The following is a 27545-nucleotide window of genomic DNA, read 5'->3' as shown; positions in this document are numbered from 1 at the left end:
CAGCAGTTTCGACTCACCATGTATGGAGTTGTCAAAATTTTCGACCCGCCGAAAGTGAGTCGAAATGTGAGTCGAAAATTTGAATTTGAAGCGTTTTGTGCCACTGGTGTATCGACTCAGTTTCGGCGGGTCGAAAATTTTGACAACTCCATACATGGTGAGTCGAAACTGCTGCCGGTTAGCAGTCCTGTTTCGATTCACCTTTTTGACCTTTTTCACCATGGTGCTTTTCATATGCTTTCAGAAGCTGCGCCGTGCGCCGGTAAAACGCGCCAGATTTTCGTTGTCCTTCTAGTTCACGGCTCTTCCTGCGGCCAGATCAAGCTGATGGTGTAGTGTTCATTTTACCGCAACACTTTTTAATGAAACTTTACAGCTAAGCACTTCCACTTTCGCTTTGCTTTGTTGACATGAACGCTCACCATAACACCGCGGTAATGTCACAGCTGTGGTGAAAAAACTTCGTTTGATACATCAATTCACTATAGAGTTGAGTCGAAAATTTGAATTTGTGCCACTGGTGCAGTCACTCAAATCCCTCAAAAAGCGTCTCAAAACCAGTGTTGCCGTGGCCGTTTGAGGTTTTCCTCAAATTTGGTCACACAAACAATCAATCATGCTGCCTCTCTTTTCGTCAGCGACAACAAACAGTGTTTGACAAATGCTATGTAATTCATGTAATTGTAATCTTTGTTCGAAGGTGTTTTTTGATCAATGCAATGGAAAATATGGTCAATAAAAAGTTGTTTTAAGAAAAAGAAAGTATTTAAACATTTTATCAATCAAAAGAACGAGATACAAGGATACTCTTTCGCATAAAAAGTTTATTTGTTAAATTAAAACGTATACATAAATTGTGTCACACACTGTGCAACAAATGAACAATTTACCGTCACAAAACACAAAAAAATAAACACACAAATACGGAGTTTAATTATAATTCATGTTAATTCTAGTTCTTCAGTAGGTATTTACATTAACAGTAGCAAACGAAAAGTGTACTTTCATTGGAAAAAACCGCAAACAAAAATATGTTTTGTTTACATTCTGAACAGCTGAGGCATCGGAACTGTCAAAACGATTCCTCAAAAAAAGTCTCAAAAAGTTTTTGAGGTTTTTGTAGATCGGCCAGGTTTTCCTCAAAACGCAAATCCCTCAAAATTACTCATGAGTTCCTGAGGTTTTGAGTTCTGAGGGAATCCTCAACTGTCGTGGCCCCGCAGCTAATGATTGTTGACATGAATGCTCACCATAACACCGAGGAAATGTCACAGGTGTGGTGAAAAAACTTCGTTTGATACATCAATTCACCATAGAGTTCACGAAAATTTGAATTTGTGCCACTGGTGTGGTGATCCTAATTTGAAAAAGACGTTGTTTGTGGTAGTTTTATTTTTAATTTCAACATTAATTAAAGATTTTTTATAACTTTAACTGAGAGTGTCTCATTGCGATACTTCATATTTTATTTGTTTGTTTTTAGTTAATTCACATATGTGCAGTTGGTTATCCAAACCTGGCTAGGTTGTAATGTTAGCCGTAGATGCAATTCGAAGGCTTAATTGAAAAAAATTCATGATGTAACCCCGCGGGCAAATACTTCGTTAAGCGGGCTTCTTAGCGGCTTCTTTAGGACAATGTGAAGCCACTATTAAGCCCGCTTCAAGAAGAGCTTTCTTGTGTAGTGTGTGGTAGTGTGTAGTGCGGTACCCGCGTAGGTTCTTCTTCTTCTTGGCTTTTAACGACCTTACAGGTCACGCCGACCATTTCTGGCTTACTAGACTTATTTTTACCACGTAGCCGAATAGTCAGTCCTTGCTACGGGGGGACGGTCCGGATGAGATTTGAACCCGGTCCGGCCGTGTGGCGCCGTATATCACATGCACCACCGGTGCCGTCCTAAGGTAGGTATGGGTAGATATGGGTGCGTTATTGGCTCTGCATAGTGGAAAGTTGTCTTCAATTAAAACAAACATTAAACGAAACCAGTTTTTTTATATTTATTAGATTTTTTATTCACAAAATTCTGGATTACACTTTACTTTCTGGAAAATGTGGACATATGTGTTAGTCTGTAAACAGAAAATGGTTGAAATTAGCAATTATTTAAATACGTTTTCTGTAATATTTAGAAGTACGTACTTCTCTGGTGTATAATTTTGTCCTCTCTGCGTGGTACTTTGTACACTGTGTTTGGGTGTTTTCTGCAGTCCGTGGCAAAAAATTGTTTCGGGTGTACCTGAAATTGTAAAAGCGTAATGTAAATAACATGTAATTGATATAATTCGTTGCATTAAACGCCTTACCAGACTCTCAGCAGCCATGAAACAGGTTCAGCACCACCTTGTTCCGGAGGCACGCTGGTCAAGCATCTTCCCTATTTCCATGTGTTTTTTCACACCATATCCCTAAATAAACTATCCAGTCACTTGGAAAACGCGTGCTCTTTTGATTCGAAGCCATTTTTACCCTTTTATAACCATTTTATCTCCCTGTTCTATGCAATAAACTAACCACACCTTGCACTTCGAAAGCAAAACAAAATTTGACGGCCGAAGAATGACGGTGCTGTCAAAATGGTTTTCTACACACACTAAGATGTTCCATGAGCTCGGTGTGTAAATACACAACGCGGAGCACGTCGAACTTCGGCAAAATATGAAAAGAGCGAGACAAGAACATGCTTGACGAACGAAAAAACAGAGATAGTTTGTGTTGACACGCAAAAGTATTGACCAACGAGGGTTGGAAGGGGATGAAACGAGGTGAAACGCATGAAAGCTTGACCGCTGGGATGTACCGCTTAGTTTTGTCTTTGGTGCGTTGCCTCCTCCTCCCAACGCGGAACCGGATTGTAGCGAAATAACATTCTTTAAAATCGCATGTTAACCGGGTTGTTGGGGGAAAATGAACGGCTTGGTAGCAACAAACACCGTCCGTAGGTTGTACTGCCACTGTCAATTTTAATAGAAAAAGGGAAACACTTGCCAATACAGTTCAGTTCTAGCACGGCACTAATGCAGTATTATCGTTATTCTTGGATAACGTAACCATGAAGGGCTCCCAGGAAGGAAATAAGTAAGTATATGTGAAAATTTGATGTGTTAAATCAAGAAAATGCTACAACGTGTAATTTCTATGTTTTCAATTTTTCGTGCTACTCGTGCGGAACTCGTGCTACAAATTGCCAACAGGACAAATTGGTCGACATCATGGAAAGAAATCCCGAAATGGCAAAAGGTGCAGGTCGCAACCCGACACAATTTTGGAAGAAACGCCTTGAAAGTCAACGCTATGGGGAAAACTGTTAAGGATGGAGTAGCTTGGAAACGGGTATGTAGCAGATCGCTGAAATGGCGAACACCATTTTTCTATTACTAATTTTTCTTCATTCTTTTTTCTCTATTCACAGACATGGATTGAAAAGAAATCTGTGGTAAAAAAAAGCTAAGCCACAACAAGAAGGAAGCTTAAAAGACAGGAGGTGGCAAACCAAACCAATGGCAAGGAGCGAATTGCCGTATTAACTAAAATGCGAGAAGTTACTGAGATGATGGAAGCCACTCTCTGCATTGGTATAAGCAAGCCAGGTTCATCGCACCACAGCGAGACCGCGGAACTTTCATCGCATCACAGCCAGCTTCCAGGACCATCACACCGAAGCCAGATCTCTCCACAGCAAGAACCATCACATCGAAGCCAGCCTTTAGAAGAACAGAGACCATCACACCGAAGCCAGACCTCACAGGAACCGAGCCAAGCAGGTAATATTCAAACAGGGAACAGGGCAAAAACAACAGCTGCTTCCAAGCTCGAGGAGTTCAAAAAAAACATTTCAGCAAAATGAAAAAACAAACGAACGTTTGAAAGAAATTTCTAATAATTTAAAAATGTTAACAGAGGGAACATTGGGGATATATAAACAGATGTTTCATTAGATGAAAATAAAATTTTAATCATATAATTAAACTTTACTTTAATTATTGTAATAACATTAAGTATTGTATAATATATTAGGCTATCGAACATTGTTCGAAACCGTCAAGCGAGGATGCGTTCCGACCTGTCCTTGATTTCAAACATAATACCTACGTTCCGATACGCACTTAACCCTACGACCTCGTGTTCGCAAGTCAGACATCGATGTGTTATGAGGGAGAGTGCGTGGGAGAGAATTTAATGCTTAAAATTCTCTCACCGCCTCCTGCGTAAGCGATTGTTATAAGCTGCGTGCGATTGATCGTATTCTGTCTTTGTGATAGTGCGTACCAAAAGCAAGTGGCAACAAACCCTTTAAAAGTGTTTCAAGCGAATACGGCGTGTTATTATTAATTGAGATTACGAACGACTACGGCTTGAGAAGACGGAGCTTCGTTGAATATTGCTTCTGCAGAATTGGTCTCGGCAGCCATGGTTTTGATGAATAAGCAGAGTCGAAAGACACTAGTCCCATGCACTGCTTGCAAAAGACGGTCCAAAACGAATCGATTCTGATAAAAAATGTGGTAGGCAAAAATTAGTTGCAACTTGATAATCAGTTTTCAGTTTCGATTTGATCTTGTCGAAGTCACACGTTATTCTGTTTTTGGAACAAAAAAATAGTTGTCTAAACATTTCACCGACCCCCGATAAACATGGAAAAATCATTCATTTGTGATGCAGACAGTAGCGACGAAGATGTTTTTAGAGCTGTCCAAAACATTGACAAAACCTCAGACTGTAGTGAGGAAGATGATATCATACCGCCAAAAAAAGAGTGCGTGGCAATGTTAGGCCCTCTCCACATGGTTGTCGAACCTACCGCGGCGCCTGCTGTTCCGCAGATTTGTTGATGTTCCACAAAACTGTGTTTCCGCGGTACCGCGATTGATGACTTTTTATTCTTGTTTACATCTTGCTCGCTGGTGGTTCGTTGCTAGTGTGAAATTTTAATTTTGTGAGTACTACTGGAACAAAATCATAAAATGGGTAAATATACAATAACTGCTAGATAATAAAGTTTTTGTTCATATTTGCTTTTATTTAGATTCCAGATCGGAGCCGAAAGTCAAGCGAAAGGTAAGTTGTGCCATGTTCTTGCTATGATGTAAAGAACTGTACTCGCTCCGGATGATTAGTTAGCTTGTTCCTCGAGATGGAAAGCCTGTACTGGAGTAATAAATGGAGCCCGTATTTTGTTCAACATCAGCATCATGAAATGGTGCTTGTGTGTTCTTCACGGTGGTCTCAAAATTGTGGAAAAATTTATTTTGTTCATTTGTTTTCAGACGGTTAACATGAGTGAGGAGGAAACATTGGTTTTCATCGATCTCATGTTCCGCCACTCCGCCTTATGGAACCGTCAGGACGAGCGGTATAAAAATTTGAACCGGCGACAGGATGATTGGGCAGAAATTTCAGAGCAAACGGGGCATCCTATAAATCGGCTGAAAGAGAAGTGGACGTCTCTCCAGTAAATTTACAGGAAGTGCAGATCGGCGCACAATAAGAGCTTGGTTACTGGTTCCGGTATGTATTAAAAGATATTTCGAAGTGCGTGTTAATGTTGTCATGTTTATTTGATATTTTCAGGTGCCGCTGAAATTTATCGCACGACCTGGTTTGCTTACCGTGCTATGAGCTTCCTGGATTCAAGCACAGCGTGTGGGACAACCATCGATACCGTAAGTAAATATATATTCTAGTTTCCTGTAAATCGACATTCTAGTTGAAGTTCGTCGGTAGGTTGCGATAATTAAATAATAAAGAAACACAATATTTGTCTGCTCTCAATACAGTTTTTTTTCAATTCATAATTGTAATTCATATTGTCACAGTAGTTTAATTTTAAATTAGCAGGGATATTTCAATGATTTAGGAGAAAGTCAGCAATGTGCATCCGAATATGTAGCATTTCGTTTCCGGAGCGATTTCGATTCGAGTTAAGGTTACGTAAATTCCCTTCGTCGTGAGTAGTGTTGAATCGTCTAGCATCTTGGCTTCGCACATTTGCATCTCTACGAATGAAGTTATGTAAATATATTGCAGCCATTATAACTTTCTTTGCATTTCCTTCTTCGAGCTCAATCGGTTTTCTTAAAACCCGGAAACGTCCACTCAGGATTCCGAAAGCCATTTCCACGCAGCGTCTAGCTTTACAATGTCGCTCGTTGAAGTTTCGCTCGGTCGACCTCCTTTCCGTCAAACCACCAAAAGGGCGAAGGCAATATTGTGTTAGAGGAAATGCCTTATTACCTAAAAACATATAGGGAACCAAGATGTTTGACGATGGGCTTAACGGTGCTGGACATGGAAGGCTACACTCATTTCTCTCTAGCTTGTGATAGAGTAATGTATTTTTAAATACACCTCCATTAGAGATTCTTCCCCTGGAACCAACATCTGCAAATATGAAATTAATGTTGGAATCTACTACTCCCAACAGTACGACGCTGAAAAATTTTCTGTAGTTGTAGTAGTTGGTTCCACCGTGGGGGGTGCTTTGATTCCTACGTGCTTGCCGTCCATAGCCCCGAGCGTATGAGGAAAGTTCCATTTATCCTCAAACCCTGTACGATTTTCATCCAATCGTCTGGACTTGAGGGTAGCTATGAAAATAATGAGAAAAAGAATATTTCAAATTGGTTCCTCGTGAATAGTGTTGGGTAAATTCGCACAATTGAGTGTGCTGTGCGAGAGCGCACGTACACTTCAGTGTGCTGTGCGCACACTTCGCACACTTCACACACCTTGCATACCTCGCACACCTTGCACATTTCGCACACTTTGCACACTTCGCACATTTCGCACACCTTGCACATTTCGCACACCTTGTACATTTCGCACACCTCGCACACCTTGCACACTTCGCACATTTCATACACCTCGCACACCTCGCACATATTGCACACCTCGCACATATTGCACATCTTGCATATTTCGCATATTTCGTATGTCATTTACTGTGGGCACAATATGCCCCGCTTAGCACATTTCGCACACTTCGCACTGTGCCCACTTTTCGCACATTACGCGTTATCGGTGCAGTATACACTCCGCACAAATGAATGCAGAAATGAGTGCAATATTTTGTACATGCGTGACTTTTCAAAGTTAAAAGACGTAGTTTAAAAGTATATTTGTTTATTGGTAAAATACTTACATGTACATGTAGGGAAAAGTAACAAAATTAACACGATTGATTGAAATAATAAGTTCATGTAAACTAGTAGCGCACTCCGCGACTGTTTTACCAGTGTCCTAATTGTACCCGGCGTACCCTATTTATCTCCTTCAGTCCGCTCCTGTCAGCACGCTCGGGCTATCTTTTTTACTCTCTCCCATTCCCGCTCCCATTCCCATTCCCACATAAATGATTAATTCGCACGGTTTTTTTCAATTTTATCTGTTTCGCTTGCTTGTTTCTATTTCACCGGCCTTCGAAAACACACGCTCGCAAGGGACAGAAGAGGCGGGAATACATAAAACTCGCAACATTATTTGGTACAATAAAGGATGCTGCATCTTGTGTAGCTTCCACCACTCCAAAGGATCATCGTTGCCTACGGTTCTGCAACATAATTGTCTAACTCTATTTGAGTAGATGATCGTGAATGAAGCACGATTTGCGGATGAATTTGATCCAAATCAAACTCTTCCCAAAGGCTTTCACTCGTACGCATTGCTTCATCTACTGCTAACTCGGATGCCTCATCATTATAGTTATTATCTTCTATGTTCATGGAGCCCATTTCAACGAGCAATTCGTCGCAACATGCTTTAAATAAATTTGAATTAGAAAACCCCTTCTGCTTGAACCTTGGATCAAGAACAGTTGCTTTCGATACTATGCTGGTGTTTTCACAGTGAAACCTTTGCCTCAATCCAGTCGATAAACATTCTACCAACTTTGTCACTTCCTGCGATGTATTGTTATAACATATCTGGTTTAACTTATCCAGCAGTAATGTGTTTAAGATACGTCCTTTTGAGAGGGTAACATTTTTTTCTGAGAATATTTCGTTGGTTATCACATCAAATATTTTTAACACCTTCGATGCCTCCTCCATAATTATCCAATCGCTTTCATTTAATTTTGAAGGAATTGCAAGAAGTGCGAGAGAAGAAATCATTGGTTTCTTATTGGTGTAGAAGCGCTCGAGCATGTAATAGGTGGAGTTCCACCGTGTGGCCACATCTAGTATAAGCTTCAACTGCATGTTATTCAATTTGGTTTGTATATCACGCAGTTTGAGCGTCGCAGGTGAGCTTTTCTTAAAATAGTTAACAAGTTTCCTGATTTTAAGAACTGTTTCTGAAATATTCTTGGTGATTGCATCCTGTACAACCAGATTTAGCGTATGAGCATAACATGGAATGTGTTGGATTTCCAAACACCTCATAGCGCTTTTCATGTTTGCTGCATTGTCGGTGACAACGCAACAAACTTTATCATGCATATTGAACTTGCTTATTATATGTCTTAACCATTGCGCAAGATTTTCAGCAGTATGCCGTTGTGTAAATTCTTCGTATTCCAACATTAAAGATTGTAGGGTGCAATCGCCTTCGTGTGTAAAATGCGCAGTAGCCGCTAAAAAACTAGCATTATTTAAATCTTTCCAACCATCGTACGTTAAACAGACGGCTTTTGCATTTTTTAGGCTATTTTGAACTTTTCCTAATAGATTTTCGTAATGCTTATCGAGCATTGCGTTGCTGAACGTTTTTCGATTTGGCAAAACATAGCTGGGACAAATTGTGCGAAAAAGCTCCTTAAAATCGCTTGCGTCTAATAAATAAAACGGCAGCTCATGGTTACAAAAAACATTTAACAATTGTTCTTCTACACTGGTTTTCGAGTTAGCACTTAATGGTTTAAATACGTCTACGTAGTCGCCTAGTGATTTTTGAATTATTTTTCTGAACCAGCATTTTGATCCACTGCTTTTGATGTACTGGACGATGCAGAGTTTTCCGATTCATTCATAAAAACCGTAGGGTGTTTTTTCGAGAAATGACGCTTTAAGGTAAAACACGAACCACTACTAACAGTTAATACATCCTTACAAATTTTGCACTTATACTTATTTGATGTTGCATTAGGCCGATCAAAATGACTCCAAATATCATGTTGATGATTCGTTGAGCCCATTTTTGGTTTGTTTTTTCTGCAATGAAGATCAAATTTTGGTTAGTCGAATTCTTTTGTTTATCACATTAACGTATTAGGCAGAACACATCTACCATCCACATGCTCCGCAAGTCAAAAACTACCATCTACCATCCAGATGCTCCGTAAGTCAAAAATGCGCCAACACCTTAAGAGAATGAAATGTACGCCACACCGTGCTTTAAATTTTTCATTGACACACCGTGCTTTACATGTGTTGGTTTTTAAAACACAGCACTGATAGTTATACACTGATACACAGAGCAGTGATAGTAGCTACAGTGCTTCTAAGTTTATTGCTAAATGAACTATAATGAATTTTGCTATTATTTTCATTATTAAAGCTTTAATTCAAATCTTATCATAATTATTATTATTATTTTTGAATGCATATCACTTATTTTTCATCGTTATCTTTTATTTTTTATTCATAGAATACAGCTAGTATAGCCCATTATTAAAACTGTGATTGTGAAAAATACAACTACAGCACTCAATAGTTAAAAACGAAGAAATACAGTATACACTTGCTCTTCATTGATAACATATTCTTTTTTGACAACAATCCCTTAACATAAACGGTCCTACGATCGATTCGCTATGCTGGAAAACCGATTGAAAGAAAAATAACTTTTTTTGTTTTGGGACCTTACGCACAATACTAATTTTTATCAATCCATGTACGTATCGCAAAACTTCTGAAATGAAAAAAAACCATTTCTAGCAATCCCGCGCTAATAAGCGCCCCAAACACAAACCAAAACAACGGCGGGTGTGAAAAGAAAAAAAACAAACACACTGCGAGAATACTGCAAGAATCTCATTGCAGCTAATCGACACACACACATGTGGCAGTATGCCCAAACGGACGTATCGAGTGGCTTTCGGCATAAATGTTGGCATACATTTCGTATATCGAAACGCATGCCGAAATTTGTTCCGGAAAACAGTTGATTCCGTGTAAACAGCAGGAGGACTGCATAATTTTTGCTGTCATTCGTGGGAATGTCAAGCACAAAGCTCAATTTCAAATTCAAAAGCAAAAAAGCTTGTCAAAGCCGTTGCCACACTTTTTTTCTATGTGTGGCGATCGATCGTCTTTTTTTCTCTTGCTTGCTCCTGCTCATTCTAGTATTTGTTCGATTCGCGAGTTCTGTTCTGCGCTGGTGTGTCTTGCATCGCGTTCGTTCGTTCGTTCTGCCTATGACTTGTCGGTTTGTTTCGTTTTGACTAGTGGTATAGGATTTAGACCGTACTATTATTTCAAGGTTAGGATATCCTCGCGTCATGTGCGCAAGGGTAAGTATGATTAGTCATATACTGGAGTGATATTGCCAGCTCGCCCATGTGTGTTTTCTGCAAAGATAGTATTGGTAGGAAATATAGGGAATCGATCCCAGACTTACATTTGGAGGCAATCTACTGCGGTGTTTCAATCGTTCGCGAACAAATGGCACAAACAATTTGGCGCCATAAGGATTGATACAATTCAGATTTTGTTCTACGTGCAGCGACTCGAACGAATTACCGATCGATACCGTCCTGTGATCCAAGCGACAAAATGTAAGTAAAGGCATTTTTTGTGTCCTTTTTTAGATATATTTTTTTGCTTTTTGTTTTAGGAATTCAACATAAATATCAAATCGAACTCAGTTCAATAGGCTGGTGATGTAGATGGAACAGCGGCCAGATATCGCTAAGGGTTTTGTGAAAGGTTGCCAAAAGGCATTCTGGCAGCATGTTGCAGCCGATTTAAATGAATCTGGATCACCTATTAAAGCTGCAGAAAAATGGATTATTAAGGAAGTAATATGATATACAGTATTGGACAAAACATATGCAACCAACCAAGTACACGAATTAAATTTATCAGGAAATATTTTCATTTGGACATTTTAAAATGAAATGCATATAGACATTCAAGTTAAACATACTTTAAGTTTATCGTGTGGAAAAGAAAGGGAAATCAAACGAAAAAAAAATTAAACCATCAAATAACAAAAATGCAACAGTTTTCTTCTGGACAAAACAAATGCAACTTCATATACCAGTCACCAACTTCTCCTCCATTTTCAATATTTCGTTGCGAATCCTTTATTTTCGATTACAGCCTTGCACCTTTTAGGCATGGACTCAATCAGGTTATCAATAATGTTTTGTGGAATCGCTGCCCAAGCCTTTTTGATTTCCTCAAACAGTTGATCCTTATTTCGCACACGATCACGATCGATTCTTTGGTTAACGATCTCCCACAGGTTCTCAATCGGGTTGAGATCAGGAGATTGCGGTGGCCACTCCAATACCGAGATGTCGTTATCCTTAAACCACTGCTTAACCACTTTGGCAGTGTGTTTAGGATCATTATCTTGTTGAAAGATCCAATTTATTGGCATATTTTGCTCAGCATATGGTAGCATCACGTCTTTCAGGATGTTATTGTACTTAAAACGATCCATAATTCCATCAATTTGGTGAATCGGACCTAATCCGTTTGCAGAAAAACATCCCCACACCATAACATTGCCTCCGCCATGCTTGATGGTTTTTTTACAGTATCGCGAATCCAACCGTTTTCCAGCTGGGCGACGTACTCGGTTTATTCCATCACTTCCGATGACGTTGAACTTCGATTCATCGCTGAACACTATGGTACGCCATTCTTGAATACTCCAGGTTAAGTGAGATTGAGCAAACATAAGCCGTTTCTTTTGATTCTTTAGCGAAATCAAAGGCTTCTTCGCAGGACGCCGAGAAAATAGTCCGGCTTCAACGGCACGTCGTCTGATTGTTCGGTCCGACACTTGTAGCTGCAATTCTTTTTGTATTTTGAAGGATGACTTGAATGGGTCTTTCTTAATGCTTCTGGCAATCATCGAGTCATCTCTGGAAGTTGTGGAACGTGGTCTTCCACCTCGGTGATCTGCGGAAAACATTCCTGTACAGCGAAATTTGGAACACAGTCTTGATATGGTCGATTTATTTATGCGGTATTTGTCACAAATTAGTTTTTGCGACATTCCGCCCACGTAATCATCGATTATTTTCTTTCTAAGTTCCAATCCTAGGCTGTCCCGAGCCATTTTTGAACTTGCTGTTACGAATATGAATATGGTTGAAGTTTTTGCAGTTTTTTTAATGCAATTTGTACAAAACCTACCTTGACGTTGCCGTTTGATGTTGAAAACGAATGTTATGCAATAAACCGTATTTTTGAGCGTATTTATGAACACCCTGACAGCACACAACAATAGAAACCGCAAGGTTGCATTAGTTTTGTCCAACGCAAAATGACACTTGTATACAAAGCTTTGACAGCGTGCTGTTAATTAAGAACTGGTTAATCCTTCTACTATGCTGTCTTATACTAGACCCCTGGTCCGTCATTTGTAGTATGCTAGTTCGTTTCGGTTATGCATTTTTTAAATTTATGAAGCCATTTTAGCAAAGTGTAAAATCAGTTGCATATGTTTTGTCCAATACTGTATACACTTAAGAAAAACTACATTCTTGTAATTTTAATTCATAGGTTTGGAGAAATCTTAAAAACAACTTCAAAAAGAAATGGACCAAAAATAAAGCCAAACTAACTGCAATGGGAGGTGGTCCATCAACATCAGTGCCATTGACTGCATTGAATGAAAGAATCGCTCTTCTGCTGTGTTTCAAAAATGTTGAAGAGGGGCATGCAGGCATTATTTGGGGCATAAACACCGACAAAAGTCCACTCCAATTGTTGCGTCCAGCAACGAGCCCATTCTTTCCGAAGCCGTACATCCCGTACAAAAAGAAACAGTTTTTATAATACAAATTACAAATCTATATTAAAAAAATTATTGTTGCTCCTTACACTGTTTCTGACGAAAAAAAAGAGAACTCGCGTTTCTTCTTACGCGCTTAGGCTCTTTTTTTTATTCAACCGATCGTGGTCGTTACTCTTTGCCGAAGTTCATCCGAGCCGCAATGCGATGCTTCGGATCGGATGAATATCCCTAACACTTTGTCAGCAACAGTCTCGCTCGTTCATTTCGCTCGCTCATTTCGGCTATCAATCGTTGGATCGTTGTTTATAAACAATACCAATACTCCGATCCTGACCAACCTGCCGATATAAACCAGAATACAACCATAAACATCAGCCCCAACGAACCGGATATAATTTCAGTGCAAGAAGACAGCGACGAAGAAAATCATAGACCCTAGAAACGAAGAAAAACAACCACGGAACTAACAGCTATTGCAGATAAACACACCGAAATACTGGAAACCATGACCAAAACTTTGAAGCAAACGCAAGCTACCAATTCCTTAATCCTAAAAGAATTAAGGGAACTAAATAGATCTTCAAAGCAAAAAAAAATGCAATCACGTATGTGATAAGTGTTTAGTTAGATTAAGCTATTTAGATTTGTCGATTAGAATTACCATCTTTTAGTAATTAAGTTTTGAGTGATAATTTTGATAGTTCCTAGGCTCAATTAATTTATGCAATTCAAATTCATTTCGTTAACCTCATTCATTAGTCATTTAACTATCGCATTGATATTTAATATTCACCTAATTTAAAAATGTCTGCTAGTTACATGAAAAATGCATCTTATAATGTGATATAAATGTAAAAATAATATTTTTAAGGTCGAAACCAGTTCAAATACAATTTGACACATTTAATGTATTATTTAGGATTTTTACGCTCTAGTTTACATGGAACTTTATTTAATGCAAAGCCTTTTTATAGTGTTGAAAATGTTATTATTGTCTTTCTAATAAAACGTGATAAAAAATATGTAAATATGTAAAAATATGTACACATGCTTACATTCAATCACACGTCTTTACCACCGAATGCGTTGCTAACGTTGAAATCTCCTGTTTGATCTATGCAGGACAGCCCGGTGGGGCATGTGATAAACGGCGCCAGTCCACACGGCAGGACCGGGTTCAAATCCCATCCGGACCGTCCCCCCGTAGCAAGGACTGATTTGTTGTCAAGTAATACTGTAAAATATAAAGTGCATTTGCAATCCTGTTTTTTGCAATAGTACGATAGAAGTGTAAACATGTCGGCAAAATGGTTGCGTGCAACAGGCTCTATGTCTAGGTTAATAAAAATTGAAAATGAGAATCTTGAAGTAGAATTGTTTGGAGAAAGCATGTTACAAACGCGACAAAATTCACAACGTACGCGTGAGAAAATCAAATAAAATATGTTTCCTTCCAGGCGAGACAAACGTTAGGAAAACCAATAGAATTCTAGTTAAAAACAGAACTACGTTTAAATAAACAAAAATAATATTTAGGATCGCATGGACATCTTAGGTTGTACTTACATAAACATTGCAATAGGAAAGCAAGTAATAAACACGGTTTCATCATACCTAAAATGCAACTCGTAACAAGGGTCGGCTTGTTCGAGCCTTGATATCTTAAATAAGTGATTACCCGAAATAGCTAAAAAAGGGCATCTCAAAAATGCTAATATTGATAAAGGTACCGACACGGGTAAACGGCTTCCTGGTACGAACGAGAGCCATACGAAAATAGCGATAAGCATAATCAGCATACGCCCGCGCGCCGTAGCGTACGTGGCAATAAAACTGCATCCGATCCCTTAAAAAACCATCCCATCAGGTAACACGTTTTGCATCTAGGTAAAATACGCACAGGATCGACAGGGAATCAACGCGCCTATGCGTTCGGTGCAATTAACTAAAAAAGGCCGAATCGGATCGCGGTTACAGAATCCTAAACTAAACTAGCAGATAAAACTAGGATTTTACCTTTATGTTCTTGAAACTAACACACACTTACGGCGTGTAGAATAAAACCTAATACCACCACACTTTGTTAATATATAAGATGGAAAAATTTCAATAAACTTCACTTGTTATCTAACCTTCAAACCGACGAGTCTTTCTGTTTGGCAATTGAGCGGTACTCCACGAATAGAAACTTATATTGAATATTCAATACAAAAGCCTATTTGTCAGAACCAATCTATGTTAAGGCCGATTACGGAAAATAGTTACAGTCGAACTTCAGATCCTACGTTAGACACTAATTCTGGTTAATCCAGGAAAAAAGCCTAACGTCGATCCCGCTGTAACCAGAAGGTCGCCAAAAAATTTGCGCAAGAAGTTTCAAGAATAAACCGTACTTTGCGCGGTGAACTCCAGTGGTTCGAAGTGGGTCTTTAAGCGCTTCGAACAATTACAGAGCAGTACATCTAATCAAGACGGCATTCAGGCCATAAGGAAACAGAACAAAAGTAAACAGGATGTGTCGTTTTGCGGTGAGTGACACATTTCAAAACTTTATATCGTTTTTGAGATAACAACTAAATGCTCTATTTATCTCCATGCCAGATTCTGAAGAACTCCAATAACAATTTGTGAACGAGGAAGTCGTTCATGATTGGATTAATATTGACGAATACGATGAATTAGATGACAACAACAACGATGAGAACGATGAAGATGCGATGATATTGGACAGCACACAGGATACGCCAACTGAGGATCTGCCATTCGATGAATTAATCAGGGACTGGGCATTTAAAACGTACCAGTCGCACAAGGCCCTCAATAGCTTATTAGCAATACTGCGAGCAAAAACAAGCTACAAGTTTCCCAAAGATGCACGTACGCTGCTTAGAACTTAACAATGTGGTAAAGAAATAGTACGAATAGTATGGCGAAGGGACGGCCCGATGGTGCATGTGATAAACGGCGCCAGTCCACACGGCCGGACCGGGTTCAAATCCCATCCGGACCGTCCCCCCGTAGCAAGGACTGACTATCCGGCTACGTGGTAAAAATAAGTCTAGTAAGCCAGAAATGGCCGGCGTGACCTGTAAGGTCGCTAAAAGCCAAGAAGAGAGAGTATGGCGAAGACAAACCTAAAAGTGAGGAGTAGTATCTTCGGCCACTTGTAGAAGAGCTCAAAGATATGATACAGAATGGTGTTGAAATAGCCAACAAACTCATTGAAGTGCGCGTAAGAACTTTCATCGCAGACTCGCCTGCACGAGCATTGATAAAGGGTAAGTTGAAAAGACATGCATGTTAAGCAAAACATTCATATCTATTACTCTTCCAGGTGTGGTACAACCACAAACTAGGATGTCAAAAATGTACTGTACATGGAGTATATCACGACGCGGTACATGTTGTATATTTTCCGGGGATGGATGCACCCGCAAGAACGGATGAAGATTTCCGTGCAATGAAATATGGTGCTCATCACAGGGAAAGAAGCCCTCTTCTAGATATTCCGAACTTCGATATCATCAAAGACATAATTTCAGCGGATCGCCTGCACCAGATAGACCATGGAGTAACCCGAACTCTATTGATGATTTGGAAAGTAGTCAAAGTAGGACGGTCTCGTAGATGGACTGACGAAACCTATCGCAGGATAAACAGGGTTCTTAATAAGGTGGAAATACCTTTGGATTTTCACCGAAAAATTCCGTCTATTCACAACAACGGACTGTGGAAAGGCAGTGAATTTAATGCGTTTCTACATTACGTAAGTTTTATAGCTTTGAAGGATGAATTGCCCGAAGTAGAGTACAATTATTTTATGTTGTATAACTGTGCGATAACTCTGTTTTGCTCCAATGTGTACCAAGACCAGTGGCCGTAAGCGAATCGCATGATCAGACAGTGTGTAACTGAGTTTGGTATTATTTATGGCGGACATCGTATCAACAGCAATGTGCAGAGTTTGTTGCATATTTACAATGATGTATGTAGATTTGGATCTCTTAATATTTTTTCTATTTATCCCTTTGAAGATAAATTACAACATGTAAAAAACAATTCGAAATGATCATAAAGTTTTAGTGCAAGCTGCGAATAGGATTTCGGAACAAATACCAGCATCAGCAACAAACTATAGTGCAAACATCGTACATCCGTATTAAGAACCCAAAACGCCAATTCGTCGAGCAATGTGACTTCACAGTTGTACTGCCGCATTCCCGATATTTGGATCGTCGCACACACCATACTCCGACTTCAGGATCTCTAACGCCTGTTTTAGCCCGAAGGGCATTTAAAAGGATATGGTCGACGAACTCCAGAGCCGGACCGCGCAAAGCTCGCTGAAGGCGTAGAAGATTTTCTTCTTCGCTGAAACCACAAACTGCACTCGATCGCTCATAGCTCGAGATGAAGATCGGCCATTGCTCGGGTACTCCGGAGAATGTAGGCAGTTCTCGGCTAATGACCTTCCATGCAGCCTTTTGAAGTGATGTTAAAATGTCCCCGCCATCGAAATTCTCGGTCGGCTTGGCCATCTGAAAGGAGACACCACGCTCACCTGCCATCATCTCGCTGGACTTGTGATGTTTGCGCTGGGCTTCATGATGCGTCGCCAACAATTCATCCATTGCACGACGCCATTCCGCATATTCCCGATCTAATGCCGCGGCTTGATCGATGGCAAGCGTATGGTCGTAACCTAGTGGTGAGGTGGTCGTTGCTCCACCAAATCGCGCGTCGTTGGTTGTCCGCCATCGATGCTCTGCTGCATCGGTCGCGTCCCGTATCCATCCGGAGACGTAACCGGGGTCGAAGGGTGATGAACCCGTCGATCATTAACCGCCATTGCATTCGTGGTTCGGTTCGTCGGCGTCGCTCCCACCCCTTTCGTTTCCCGTAGCCATTCCTCCAGCTTGTCTGCTTGGCCGTCGGGTTCGCCGTCCAAAACAGCGTTTCTGCGTTCGAGCGCTAGTTCAGGCGCATCAAACTCTACCTTCCGCCGGGCTACGACAAGCTCAAACTGCTTTCGCTGTATTTCGAGCCGGCTTCGCACCAGCTTGAGCTCCTTGGCTTTCACGTCGGGTAGTGACGATTTTCTCGATGAGACGGATTCTCCATCCAAAGATGGAGTATGCGTCCTCGTACGTCCCCCGGAGTTTTCACCGGGAGTTTCCGGATGATGTTGCCGATCCACACCCGCACTTTTCGCACTTCTTGCTCCTTCCATTGTCCTTCACAACGAAACACTTGACTACTCAGAAGATAAACAACGGTTTCACTACTCGAGGCATTAGCGCGCGAGACTTTCGAACGTTCCTTCGCAAGATACGGTTTACGCTTCACAGTGAAACAGGAGATAAAACACTCCATTTCGTCCTAGTAAAGACAATAAACCAGTATTTAGTAATCTGCATTCGACGCGTTAAAAATTATTTTTTCGACCATCATTCATCCGAAACTTAACTCGCGCCTTTCGCCCGTATTTATACTGTCTCGACCATTATGTCGACTCCTCATAGTGCTCTGACTTGAGGTCATGTGTCCCTATTATACAAAAATTAACACATTACAACCGCTTCGTTGCACTGTTCCAATGCGACTGTCCGCGCACACTTCCTTACCGCTATTGTTTTTCGAGTAAGTTCTATAATATACCATTTTCCAGCTACGTTCGAATATCGGGCCATCTGCCTTGAACCGCATGCCGTCTGCTTCAAATCGCGTGCCATCACCTTCGAAAGCGTGCCACTACGATTAAATCGTGTGCCGCTACGTGCCAGGTAAGATGTTAATTCTTATTTAGTAGGAGTTCGTTGGATCAACGTGTCTGTGTTTAATTTAATGTGTTATGTTTTATATTTGCAGTAATTGATCTTCCGAATACTGAACAGCCGGATGCTCTTAACGCTGAAGCACCAGATATGTTAGAGGATGACGAAGACGATTGTTGAGATTTATCTGAATAAATTACAATTATTTGAAATATTTCACGGAAATTTACATGCAATATAGACCTTAGGTAAAAACTGCACTAGAGGAGTAAATATGACAACCGAGCTAGGGCAATGTTTAATGAACTATTAGGATTAGGAAATGAACTCGATGTAAAATGAATTTAAGGACAAATGAATACACAGTAGCTAACCGATCATCGCGCGCGTTACACGTATTAAAAGGAATCCGGAAAGATTTTGCGAAAGAAACAATCTCGCACGACTGGTTTCGTGAGGTTTCTCACAACGATGTATATGATGATACGGAATTTTTATGCATGGAGGACGATTGGAACGAAGCCGCATCGGATGACGAGGATGAGGAAAACTATTCTAATAGTGGTCCCGAAAACAACGTTTTTGCTAAGAGACTACGGATTTGGGCATTATCTAACAAAATTACGCACACAGCATTGACTGAGTTATTGGTTTTGATTCGTGAAACTACAAATATTTCTCTTCCTAGATGCTCCAAGACGCTGCTCTAAAACGCCGGTACGAGTGGAAAAGGACATAACGACTGATGGAGGCGGGCAGATGTGGTATAAAGGAATACAAAGCTCTCTTCAACATTATGTTCGGTAATTATTAATATTCTGTAAGGTAAACATGCACATGATTTTCCATAAGATATTCTTTGAATTCTTTCTAGTTCTGCGATGCCACGGGATATTACTTTTGACATGAACCTGTCGGTAGATGGCCTTCCTCTGCATCATAGCTCAGCGAAAGAGTTCTGGCCCATTTTGATGCAAGTGAGCAACATGCCTGAAATACCGATCATGGTGTTAGGAATAATTTTCGGTTTGTCAAAACCGAATAACGTCGAAGGTTTCATACGGCCTTTAGTAACAGAAATAAACCACATACTTCTGCAAGGTAAGTGTCTACAGTGTAGTGTTATAAAAGGAAAGAAAATTGCCAGTGAATATGATCAAAATATTTAATTGCCATTTGTCTTTTAGGAGTAAAGTCTTATAATGCCAGGCATGGATGTGTGAAATGCAAAATAGTTGGCACCTTTTATGAGAGCGCAAGGAAAACACCATTTGAAGAAACAGCGGAGGATCGGACGGATGAGGAATTCAGAAGAGGAGAATACATTGAACATCAGCTGCGACACACACTAATTATTAGATATAAATGAATTCGACATAGTTAAGGACATAATCGTAGCAGATAATTTACACATATTGCATTTAGGTTTAACTAGAACTTTGTTGAAAGGTTACATTTTAGGTTCATTGGCCCCTCTTCATAAATGGACACCTCGTGAATTGAAGGAAATTTCAAAATTATTTGTTGATATAGAGTACCCATCAGAAATACACCGTAAGCAGAGAGCATTAAATTACATAAAATATTGGAAAGGGTCCGAATTGGCGGCATTTTTACACCATGGCAGCATTCTTTTATTGAAAAAAAGAATCTCGGATAGAGCATATGAACATTTTAACCTTTTTTTCTTAGCAGCCAACATACTATCGTCAACATACTAGCAGACGTACAAAGGTTCGGGCCTCTCCCTTTCATATCATCTTATCCATTTGAAAATCAGCTAGAATATATGAAGAAATTAGTTAAAACAGGCCATAGAAAATTCAACCAGGTAGTATGTAGACTAACAGAGCTTAGGGAATTAGAAACAGTTGGTTTTTAACTCAAGGGAATGAGATAGTAAAGTATAATAAGGCAATTGAATCATCGGGGAAATTTTTTACAGGGTTTTCCGGTCCTATTCGACGTTGTTGCTAGCACTACTGTTGCATGCTACATTACCGTGCAAATAGACCTGGAGCGATATTTCTCAGTGAGAGATCTCTCGTTGCGATGCGATGAAATGCGATGAAAAGTTCATATATAAAAAACGACCTCCAGTTTTCATCGTGTGTATGAAATAGCTCAATTTTGACTGTCATTCTACTGTCATTTGTTTATAAACACGAGAATTATCAAGTTGTGGCGTGAAAAAATCATTTTTGGTGTTACTTTAACTAATTAATTTACATACAAATGGATGAGTGGTATAGGTTGGCTTTGCTCAATTGGACGGAAGCATGGGCCAGTTTCGCACGTCTTCACGTTCTGCAATTGAGAAGACCGAGGACGCGTATTTGGGCAAGAGAGATGCTGTTGAAACGCAACCAAAATGCGAATCAATTGTTGCATTCCATTTTGAACGAGGAGCTTGACAACACTATTGTTAACTTCATGCGTCTATCCAGAACCGATTTTGCATATTTATTGGAGCTGGTAACACCTCGCATCCGAAGGCAGGACACGTACATGCGGGATGCTATCACACCCAAAGAAAAATTAATAATAACGCTGCGTTTCTTGGCTTCTGGTGATAGTTATAGAAGTTTGGAATATGCATATCGAGTAAGTATATAATAATGCCAGTAATGAATAATGGCAGTAATATAGCAATGCCGTTAATGGAAACATAAGCCGGGATCGCAAAAGAAAGTCGTTAAAATGTAACAGTCGTTAGAATTAAACAAAAGTCGTTAAAAACTGCATGCCATTTGTATCGCGAACAGATGAACTGAAAGTCGTTAACTGTGAAGCGATCGTTTACGTCGAGCAGATTTGGAACTGTCAAATATCAATATAGTGGAAATGGGGCAAGTGTGCCACCTTACGCGTGTCCCAACTTTTATCAGCAAAAATGCTAGGTGGATCACTTACCCATGTGGCACACTTGCCCCAACTTCCACTATGTGATATTTTATTTGTCAACAAAATGAGTGCGCCTGCTACAAGCTGCGTACAACAAAGTGAATATGATTTTTTTACCACTCTTCGTGGCAGCCGAGACTGCTGATGCGCAAGTAGGATCCGCATGGATCCTACAAGCATGAAATATGCGTTCGTAAAATAATAAAAATTATTTTATTCTTACGCTCATCTTGTTGCACCGTGTTTTTCGGAAATAGTCGCTCCTAATCATTTGTCTGAAGAGACAACGATATAGAGGCGCAGAAGGGTACATATTCCATGCTGCAGAAAGGCTATGAAAGACACCTCTTTCGACACCATGGTTCACTGGTTTGCATTTGACTGCAGCCATGCCGGTGCATGGGACCGCCAATCGACAGGACTGGGTATCAAATCCCATCTGGTCCTTCCGTAGGAAGGACTGATTATGCGCCTACGTTGTAAAGTAAGTTTAGTAAGCCAGAAATGGTCGACGTGACCTCTAAGGAGTCGTTAGGCCGATAGATGATTATACGCATAATTTTTGAGTTGATATGTAATTGTAATTGTAATTACATATGTAATTGTAATTATAATTACATTTACACATTCCCCAGAACTTTAACATAAAGCACATTTTTAAACTAAGTTTATCGAAAATATCGTTTTAATAGCCGTTTCGTCCTATTTATTTGTTGTATTGGATAGAAAATATTCAATGAATTCATTTGTTAATTTTAACGACTGGGTCTGACACGTAGTTAAATAAACGATCGTCAGGAGCGTACGCGATACAAATTAACAGTTTATTCAACTGCTCGAAACTTTTACCCGTGTCTCTTATGGGCCTTGACGACTAGTCGTTAACTGTTCTAACAGTCGTTAATTCTAACAGAAATTTTTAACAAATGAATTCGGTTCATGCAAAATGAATTTTTAACGACTGTTAAAATCTGTTAACTGCTTGGCGATTCCGGCTATAATTTGTTAATTTATAATACCAAATTGCAGGTTTCTGAACAATCCATAGCATTGTTCATCCCAGAAGTGTGCGACAGTCTGATCATGTTTCTGTGCAAATATGTTAAGGTACTTCAACTTATTATCACTTACATTGCTTGTTTCCTAACTCTTTTTTATCGTTTTATTACAGCTTCCGTCGACGCGTGAAGACTGGCTCAAGGTTTCGGATGAATTTTCATCCAAATGGAAGTTCCCTCATGCTATCGGAGCCATCGACGGAAAACATGTTCCTATTAAAGCGCCTGCCAATAGTGGTTCTGATTACTTCAACTACAAGCAGTTTTTTAGTGTCGTGCTGTTAGCAATTGTAGATGCAAACTGCAATTTTATGTATGCAGATGTGGGATGCAAAGGACGAATTTCAGACAGTGGGATTTTACGTACCTCACGTCTTTTCGGTTTGCTCGAAAGAAATGAATTAAACATCCCAGAAGCTGAAGTGCTACGAGATTCTTCTTCCCTTAGAATCCCGTATATGTTCCTGGGTGACAAAGCTTTTGCGTTTACAAACTATTGTATTCGCCCTTTCGGTGGCACGACGGCAAGTGGATCGGTGGAACGTGTGTTCAACGATCGTCATTCAAAGGCACGCCGAACTGTTGAAATGGCATTTGGTATTTTAAGTGCAAGGTTTCGCGTGCTTAGAAAACCAATGGAATTGAACCCGCTTACGGCCAGTAAAATAGTTCTGACCACCGTTTATTTGCACAATTTCATTCGCCGGGCAGAGTCGACCAGAATCCACGACAGAGAACCGCAACAAGGAGAGAGCAATTTCACGGAGTTACGCGGAATTACGCAACGCACAACAAATCAATTATTGCAAATCCGATTACATTTGGCTAATGGATTCGCCAACGGAACAATATAATAAAATAAAATAAAAAGATCTAAAAAAGCTTGTCGATGGAAATTCATTTTATGTGTTCATGAAACCCTTAACCCTATGCACTACAAGCTAACTTAATCCTAATTGCGCGGGTCGTATCCATTTCTTTCTACAAACCGCGCAACATTCTCCTGCGCAATCAGGCTTTGAACTTTGACTACCATTGCCTCCTGTCGTACCGGTGACCAGTCCCGCATACCAGCGTATAACGGTGCCAAGCGATTTTCACTACCAGCCGATCTTAACTCAAGCGTAGCCTGTGCGACGTTTGCAAGAGCCGTCATTACTTCCTCATTGTAACGCAAGTTGGCTTCGTGCCAACGACGCTTAGAGGCCGCGGACGCATTTCTGGTCTGAGAATGAGTTAAAATCGGCTGGCTGGTTTGATCGGTTGCTGAGGGACAAGGTGCGGGTGCAGAAGCAGACAAGTTGAAGCTTTCAGGCCCGTCAGCGATGGATACTGGTTCCGGCGTAGAATTTCTGGTGGGGCTTGTAGCGGTAGGTGATTGTATTTGGTTAGACATCTACAAATCGAAATGATATCATTGAGATGTGCTTTTAGTCCTTAAGTATAATAGTCGCAGAATATAATTCTTACTGTGTCAATTCTGATGCCTCCGTCCGTGATAGAATTTAAAAACTCCATTGCTCTATAAGCAAACCATTTGGGCCTATATATTTCGGCGGAGCCTAAAAATATACGAAAAAGAATTACGATATAAAATGTATAAATAAACAGAGTTACCATTAACGATGAACCCTTGCGTGATACTTTACCAGAACCGGTCACTAAGCTTTCGTCGTAGAGAGTTTTGTAATGCCTGAAGGACCCTTTTAATGAGCTCCACTTGTCCTTCAACGCGGAGTAGGGAAGTTCCATTTCAGCTCCGATGGCCTCCCATGCATCCTGATGCCTATTTATGTTTTTATAATCGGCGTCACTCCGGTCCCACAGGCATCTTGATCTCTCTACACAGCTTATGAGTGACAGCATTTGCTCCTGAGACATCGGATTGGTCTGAAAGTATAAACAATACATTTAGTTGAACTCCCATTAATAATATTCACTCATGCATTCGGATGTTTACACAGCTCACTGATTTACTATGCTACATAGGTGCATCTGAATATTGATAAATGGTAGTATGATTAAGCGTTAAATAGTGCAATAAAATAAGCAAAATTTAACATTTACGTCGTGCTAGTATACAGCTATAGTTAACAAATGTATGCAGCTACAGATACATAAAATTAAAGTATGGATGAAAATAGCTATGTCTGTTAACCAAACTTTAAATACCTCTTCTGCGACTTCTTGTAGCATTTGAGAATATCGGCCAGTAGCACGGGCAGGAAAATCGCATTCGTTGCTGATGCAATATTGTTTGTTCTGATGGTAGAACAAACAAATTAAACAGCCGGTCACCATAGCGCCACAACAGAACGGATTGTCTTGTAAACGTTATACTTACCCTTTTTTTATTCGGTTTACCATCTTGCTTCGGATTAATCTTTGATGACATTTTTCAATGATCTGAAATCATATATTCATTTTAAACTAAGTCCATACAGTAATAAAACAATAAAACATACTTGCTGCAATAAATTTCTTCACTCGCAAAGGCACGCGTAAACAACTCGACTGAACTGAAAAATAAACTGTTTTGACAGATCTAGTGGGCGCTGAATTGTCTCATGAGAGATGTGGTTATTTTTGCTAAATTGAGCTACTTTGCGAAATATCTCACTGAGAAATATCGCTCCAGGTCTATTTGCACGGTTAAAAAATAACACATTGCGATGTTACCGTGCAAATAGACGTAGAGAGACATTTCTCGCGCGACATTTCTCAAAAGTAGCTCAATTCTGCAAACAAAGCAAATCGCTCGGCGAGACATTTCTGTAGCTACTTCGTTGAAATATTTCTATGTGTTTCTATGGGAATGACGTTTCGATGCTGTTTTTTATATATGGACTTTTCATCGCATTCCATCGAATATTGACGAGAAATGTCGCGCGAGAAATGTCGCTCTACGTCTATTTGCACGGTTATGGGATTGGGTACTTGGGCCTAACCAACGAAGTAAGCCGAACTCGGTTCATTAGTGTTAGTTTAGCTAGCACGGATTATATTGTTACAGTTTAGAATTATAAGTTCTCTTCCGTTTCAACCGCCGTGCGATTCAAATGTGTTCCTAACCACCGCGTAGATTATCACAAACATTTTTTGGTCCTTCGAACCGGATCGGATTTCAGTGTCAAAGAAGTAGTGATATCGAGCAAAGTAGCGTAGAATAAATTGACAATTGTGAAGTTAAGTAAAACCTTCAAGACGAGTTTCAATCATATTTGTGACGCTACTTAAACCGCGTGGTGAAAGTGTTCTAGGGTCATCAGAACCTCATCAGAAAAATTTGTATTATTTTTCATTAAAAGCTGAACATAATTAAACTCATGTAATTTCATTGTTGTTTTAAATCCTAATTCAATCAACACTCAGCCGAATCAAATATGGCCTAACCTGTTTCAGACCTGCTAGAAAAATGCCTTGTTTTGAAATTTGTCGAGCAGCTGATCGAAACTAACATTAGAAAAATTTTCTAATCTGAAATACGCAGGCTTATTTTGCTGAGCGGTTTGTATGGAAAACATGCAGCAAATAAGCCGCCAAACGTCAAAGTCCATATAAAAAAAACTAGTGGAAGGTATCATAGACCCCATTGCTAGTTACCTGTCGTCTGTCTGAACGCTCATGGGAAAAAATAGCACGTGTAGCAGCGACCTCGTATTTCTGTGTGTTTATAGAAATTTTCCATAAAACCACACCTTGAGGGTAGTTAAAAAGGTCCAAACAGCGTCTAATATTTTTTTTTATCGGAACGGCCGTATGGTAGGAAACAAACCTGTCATGCAATATTTTTCCCCAAAAATATCTAAAAGCACGAAAGAATTATTTTTTGCGTCATACGTGCAGTGAAATCCATTCCCATTCAGCTGCATTTATATACGGTACACAACGTACCCCCTCAACGACTGGTCGGATGGCGCAAATGTAAGCATGACTTTCTTCTACACCAATTTCTAATTCAATGTTCTCTATCATTTCAGCAAAAGCTCCAAGGAAGTTGTATGGGGAAAAAAGATTCTCTCACGCTCTCACGAGAGAGTGAATTTGAGGAACCCCCCTGGCGTTTTTATTTTCTGGAATTCATTCATTTTTTTTGCTAAAATCCGGCATAGATCCACACGCTACGAACGCTCGCGGGCGACTGAAGCGGGCGTGGCTACGCGGGGCTTTATATACCAACCCGGTTTGAGTGTGTGCGTGTGGTCGGTAAATGTCTTTCTGCGGGACTCCGCGGTGGATTCCGAACAGACCCGTTAAGGACCATGAGAACAAAAGAAACTCGACCGCATGAACTCGCTTTTGCATGACTGGGATGTATGTGGGAGCACGTTTTAATTAAAACGTTAACTTAACGTTAAAGTTAACTTTTACAGGGTTTCTGTTTACTTTTCAATACGAACAAAATTAAAATAGTGGGTGTTGATATGTATTTCAATTTCGGTGGAGTATTTCCATTGAATTCGAATGTGATTCTAGTTTTTACGTTTCTGGCATATGATTTGATATATATTGTTAACGTTATGTTGACAAATGTTACCGAAAATCATACAGAGGAAATAGAAACACTTTGTTTCTAAATATGTCGTTCACATCGCAAAGCGACTAAAACCCTGTATCGCTTATCATATAATTTCCCGGGGGGATAAGCTTATCACCGCCTTACTTTTCTTTGCTTGATCGTGTATCTAATGCTTTGATCTGCTAATAAACATTGCGTGATAATTTAACCAGCTTTCGAATCGTGTGATATGCTTTTAAAGTGTTATTGTGAAGTTTATATTGTGAGCCAAAAATGTCTGCTTGAAACGTGCACGTGCTACTGGAAATTTTTACCGAAAGGCAAAGAAATACGAGCAAGCGATGATGGTGCCAGAAAATCAGGACGTTGCGAAACCAA

The 27545-nt window shown here is 40.0% G+C and overlaps 3 protein-coding genes across 5 annotated transcripts in view; 1 reads left to right on the top strand and 2 right to left on the bottom strand.

The window, feature by feature from the left end:
* Positions 1 to 27545, bottom strand: part of LOC125775189 (uncharacterized) — a 410502-nt gene that overhangs the window by 248845 nt on the left and 134112 nt on the right. The window lies entirely within an intron of this gene.
* LOC125775207 (putative nuclease HARBI1) lies at positions 22648 to 23502 on the top strand. The gene is made up of 2 exons (XM_049445762.1): positions 22648 to 22697; positions 22762 to 23502. Exons 1-2 carry the CDS (start codon positions 22674 to 22676, stop codon positions 23500 to 23502), a joined length of 765 nt encoding a protein of 254 aa, XP_049301719.1. The 5' UTR covers positions 22648 to 22673.
* On the bottom strand, positions 23601 to 26268 carry LOC125775150 (uncharacterized). Of its 2 annotated transcripts, XM_049445682.1 has the most exons (5): positions 24993 to 26268; positions 24821 to 24910; positions 24298 to 24538; positions 24119 to 24210; positions 23601 to 24044 (listed from the first exon to the last, which is right to left on the bottom strand). In XM_049445682.1, the coding sequence occupies exons 1-5, from the start codon at positions 25041 to 25043 to the stop codon at positions 23601 to 23603; spliced, it is 918 nt and encodes a 305-aa protein (XP_049301639.1). In that variant the 5' UTR covers positions 25044 to 26268. The 2 variants fall into 2 exon arrangements, with proteins under 2 accessions (XP_049301639.1, XP_049301630.1); XM_049445673.1 differs by having other exon boundaries at positions 24119 to 24538; positions 24993 to 26266.

Source organism: Anopheles funestus, chromosome X, assembly GCF_943734845.2.
Source record: "Anopheles funestus chromosome X, idAnoFuneDA-416_04, whole genome shotgun sequence".
NCBI lineage: Eukaryota > Metazoa > Arthropoda > Insecta > Diptera > Culicidae > Anopheles > Anopheles funestus.
This window is presented reverse-complemented; position numbering and strand designations above follow the sequence as displayed.

What these genes read in the sequence shown, in the direction of transcription:
- LOC125775207 (XM_049445762.1), top strand. Translation starts at nt 22,674, where the DNA reads ATGTTTCTGTGCAAATATGTTAAG. An exon ending in TTCTGTGCAAATATGTTAAG is followed by an intron (nt 22,698 to 22,761) that starts GTACTTCAACTT and finishes GTTTTATTACAG; the next exon opens with CTTCCGTCGACGCGTGAAGA.
- LOC125775150 (XM_049445673.1), bottom strand. Translation starts at nt 25,043, where the DNA reads ATGTCATCAAAGATTAATCCGAAGCAAGATGGTAAACCGAATAAAAAA. An exon ending in GTAAACCGAATAAAAAAAGG is followed by an intron (nt 24,911 to 24,992) that starts GTAAGTATAACG and finishes TTCTACCATCAG; the next exon opens with AACAAACAATATTGCATCAG. An exon ending in GAGGCATCAGAATTGACACA is followed by an intron (nt 24,045 to 24,118) that starts GTAAGAATTATA and finishes TTCGATTTGTAG; the next exon opens with ATGTCTAACCAAATACAATC.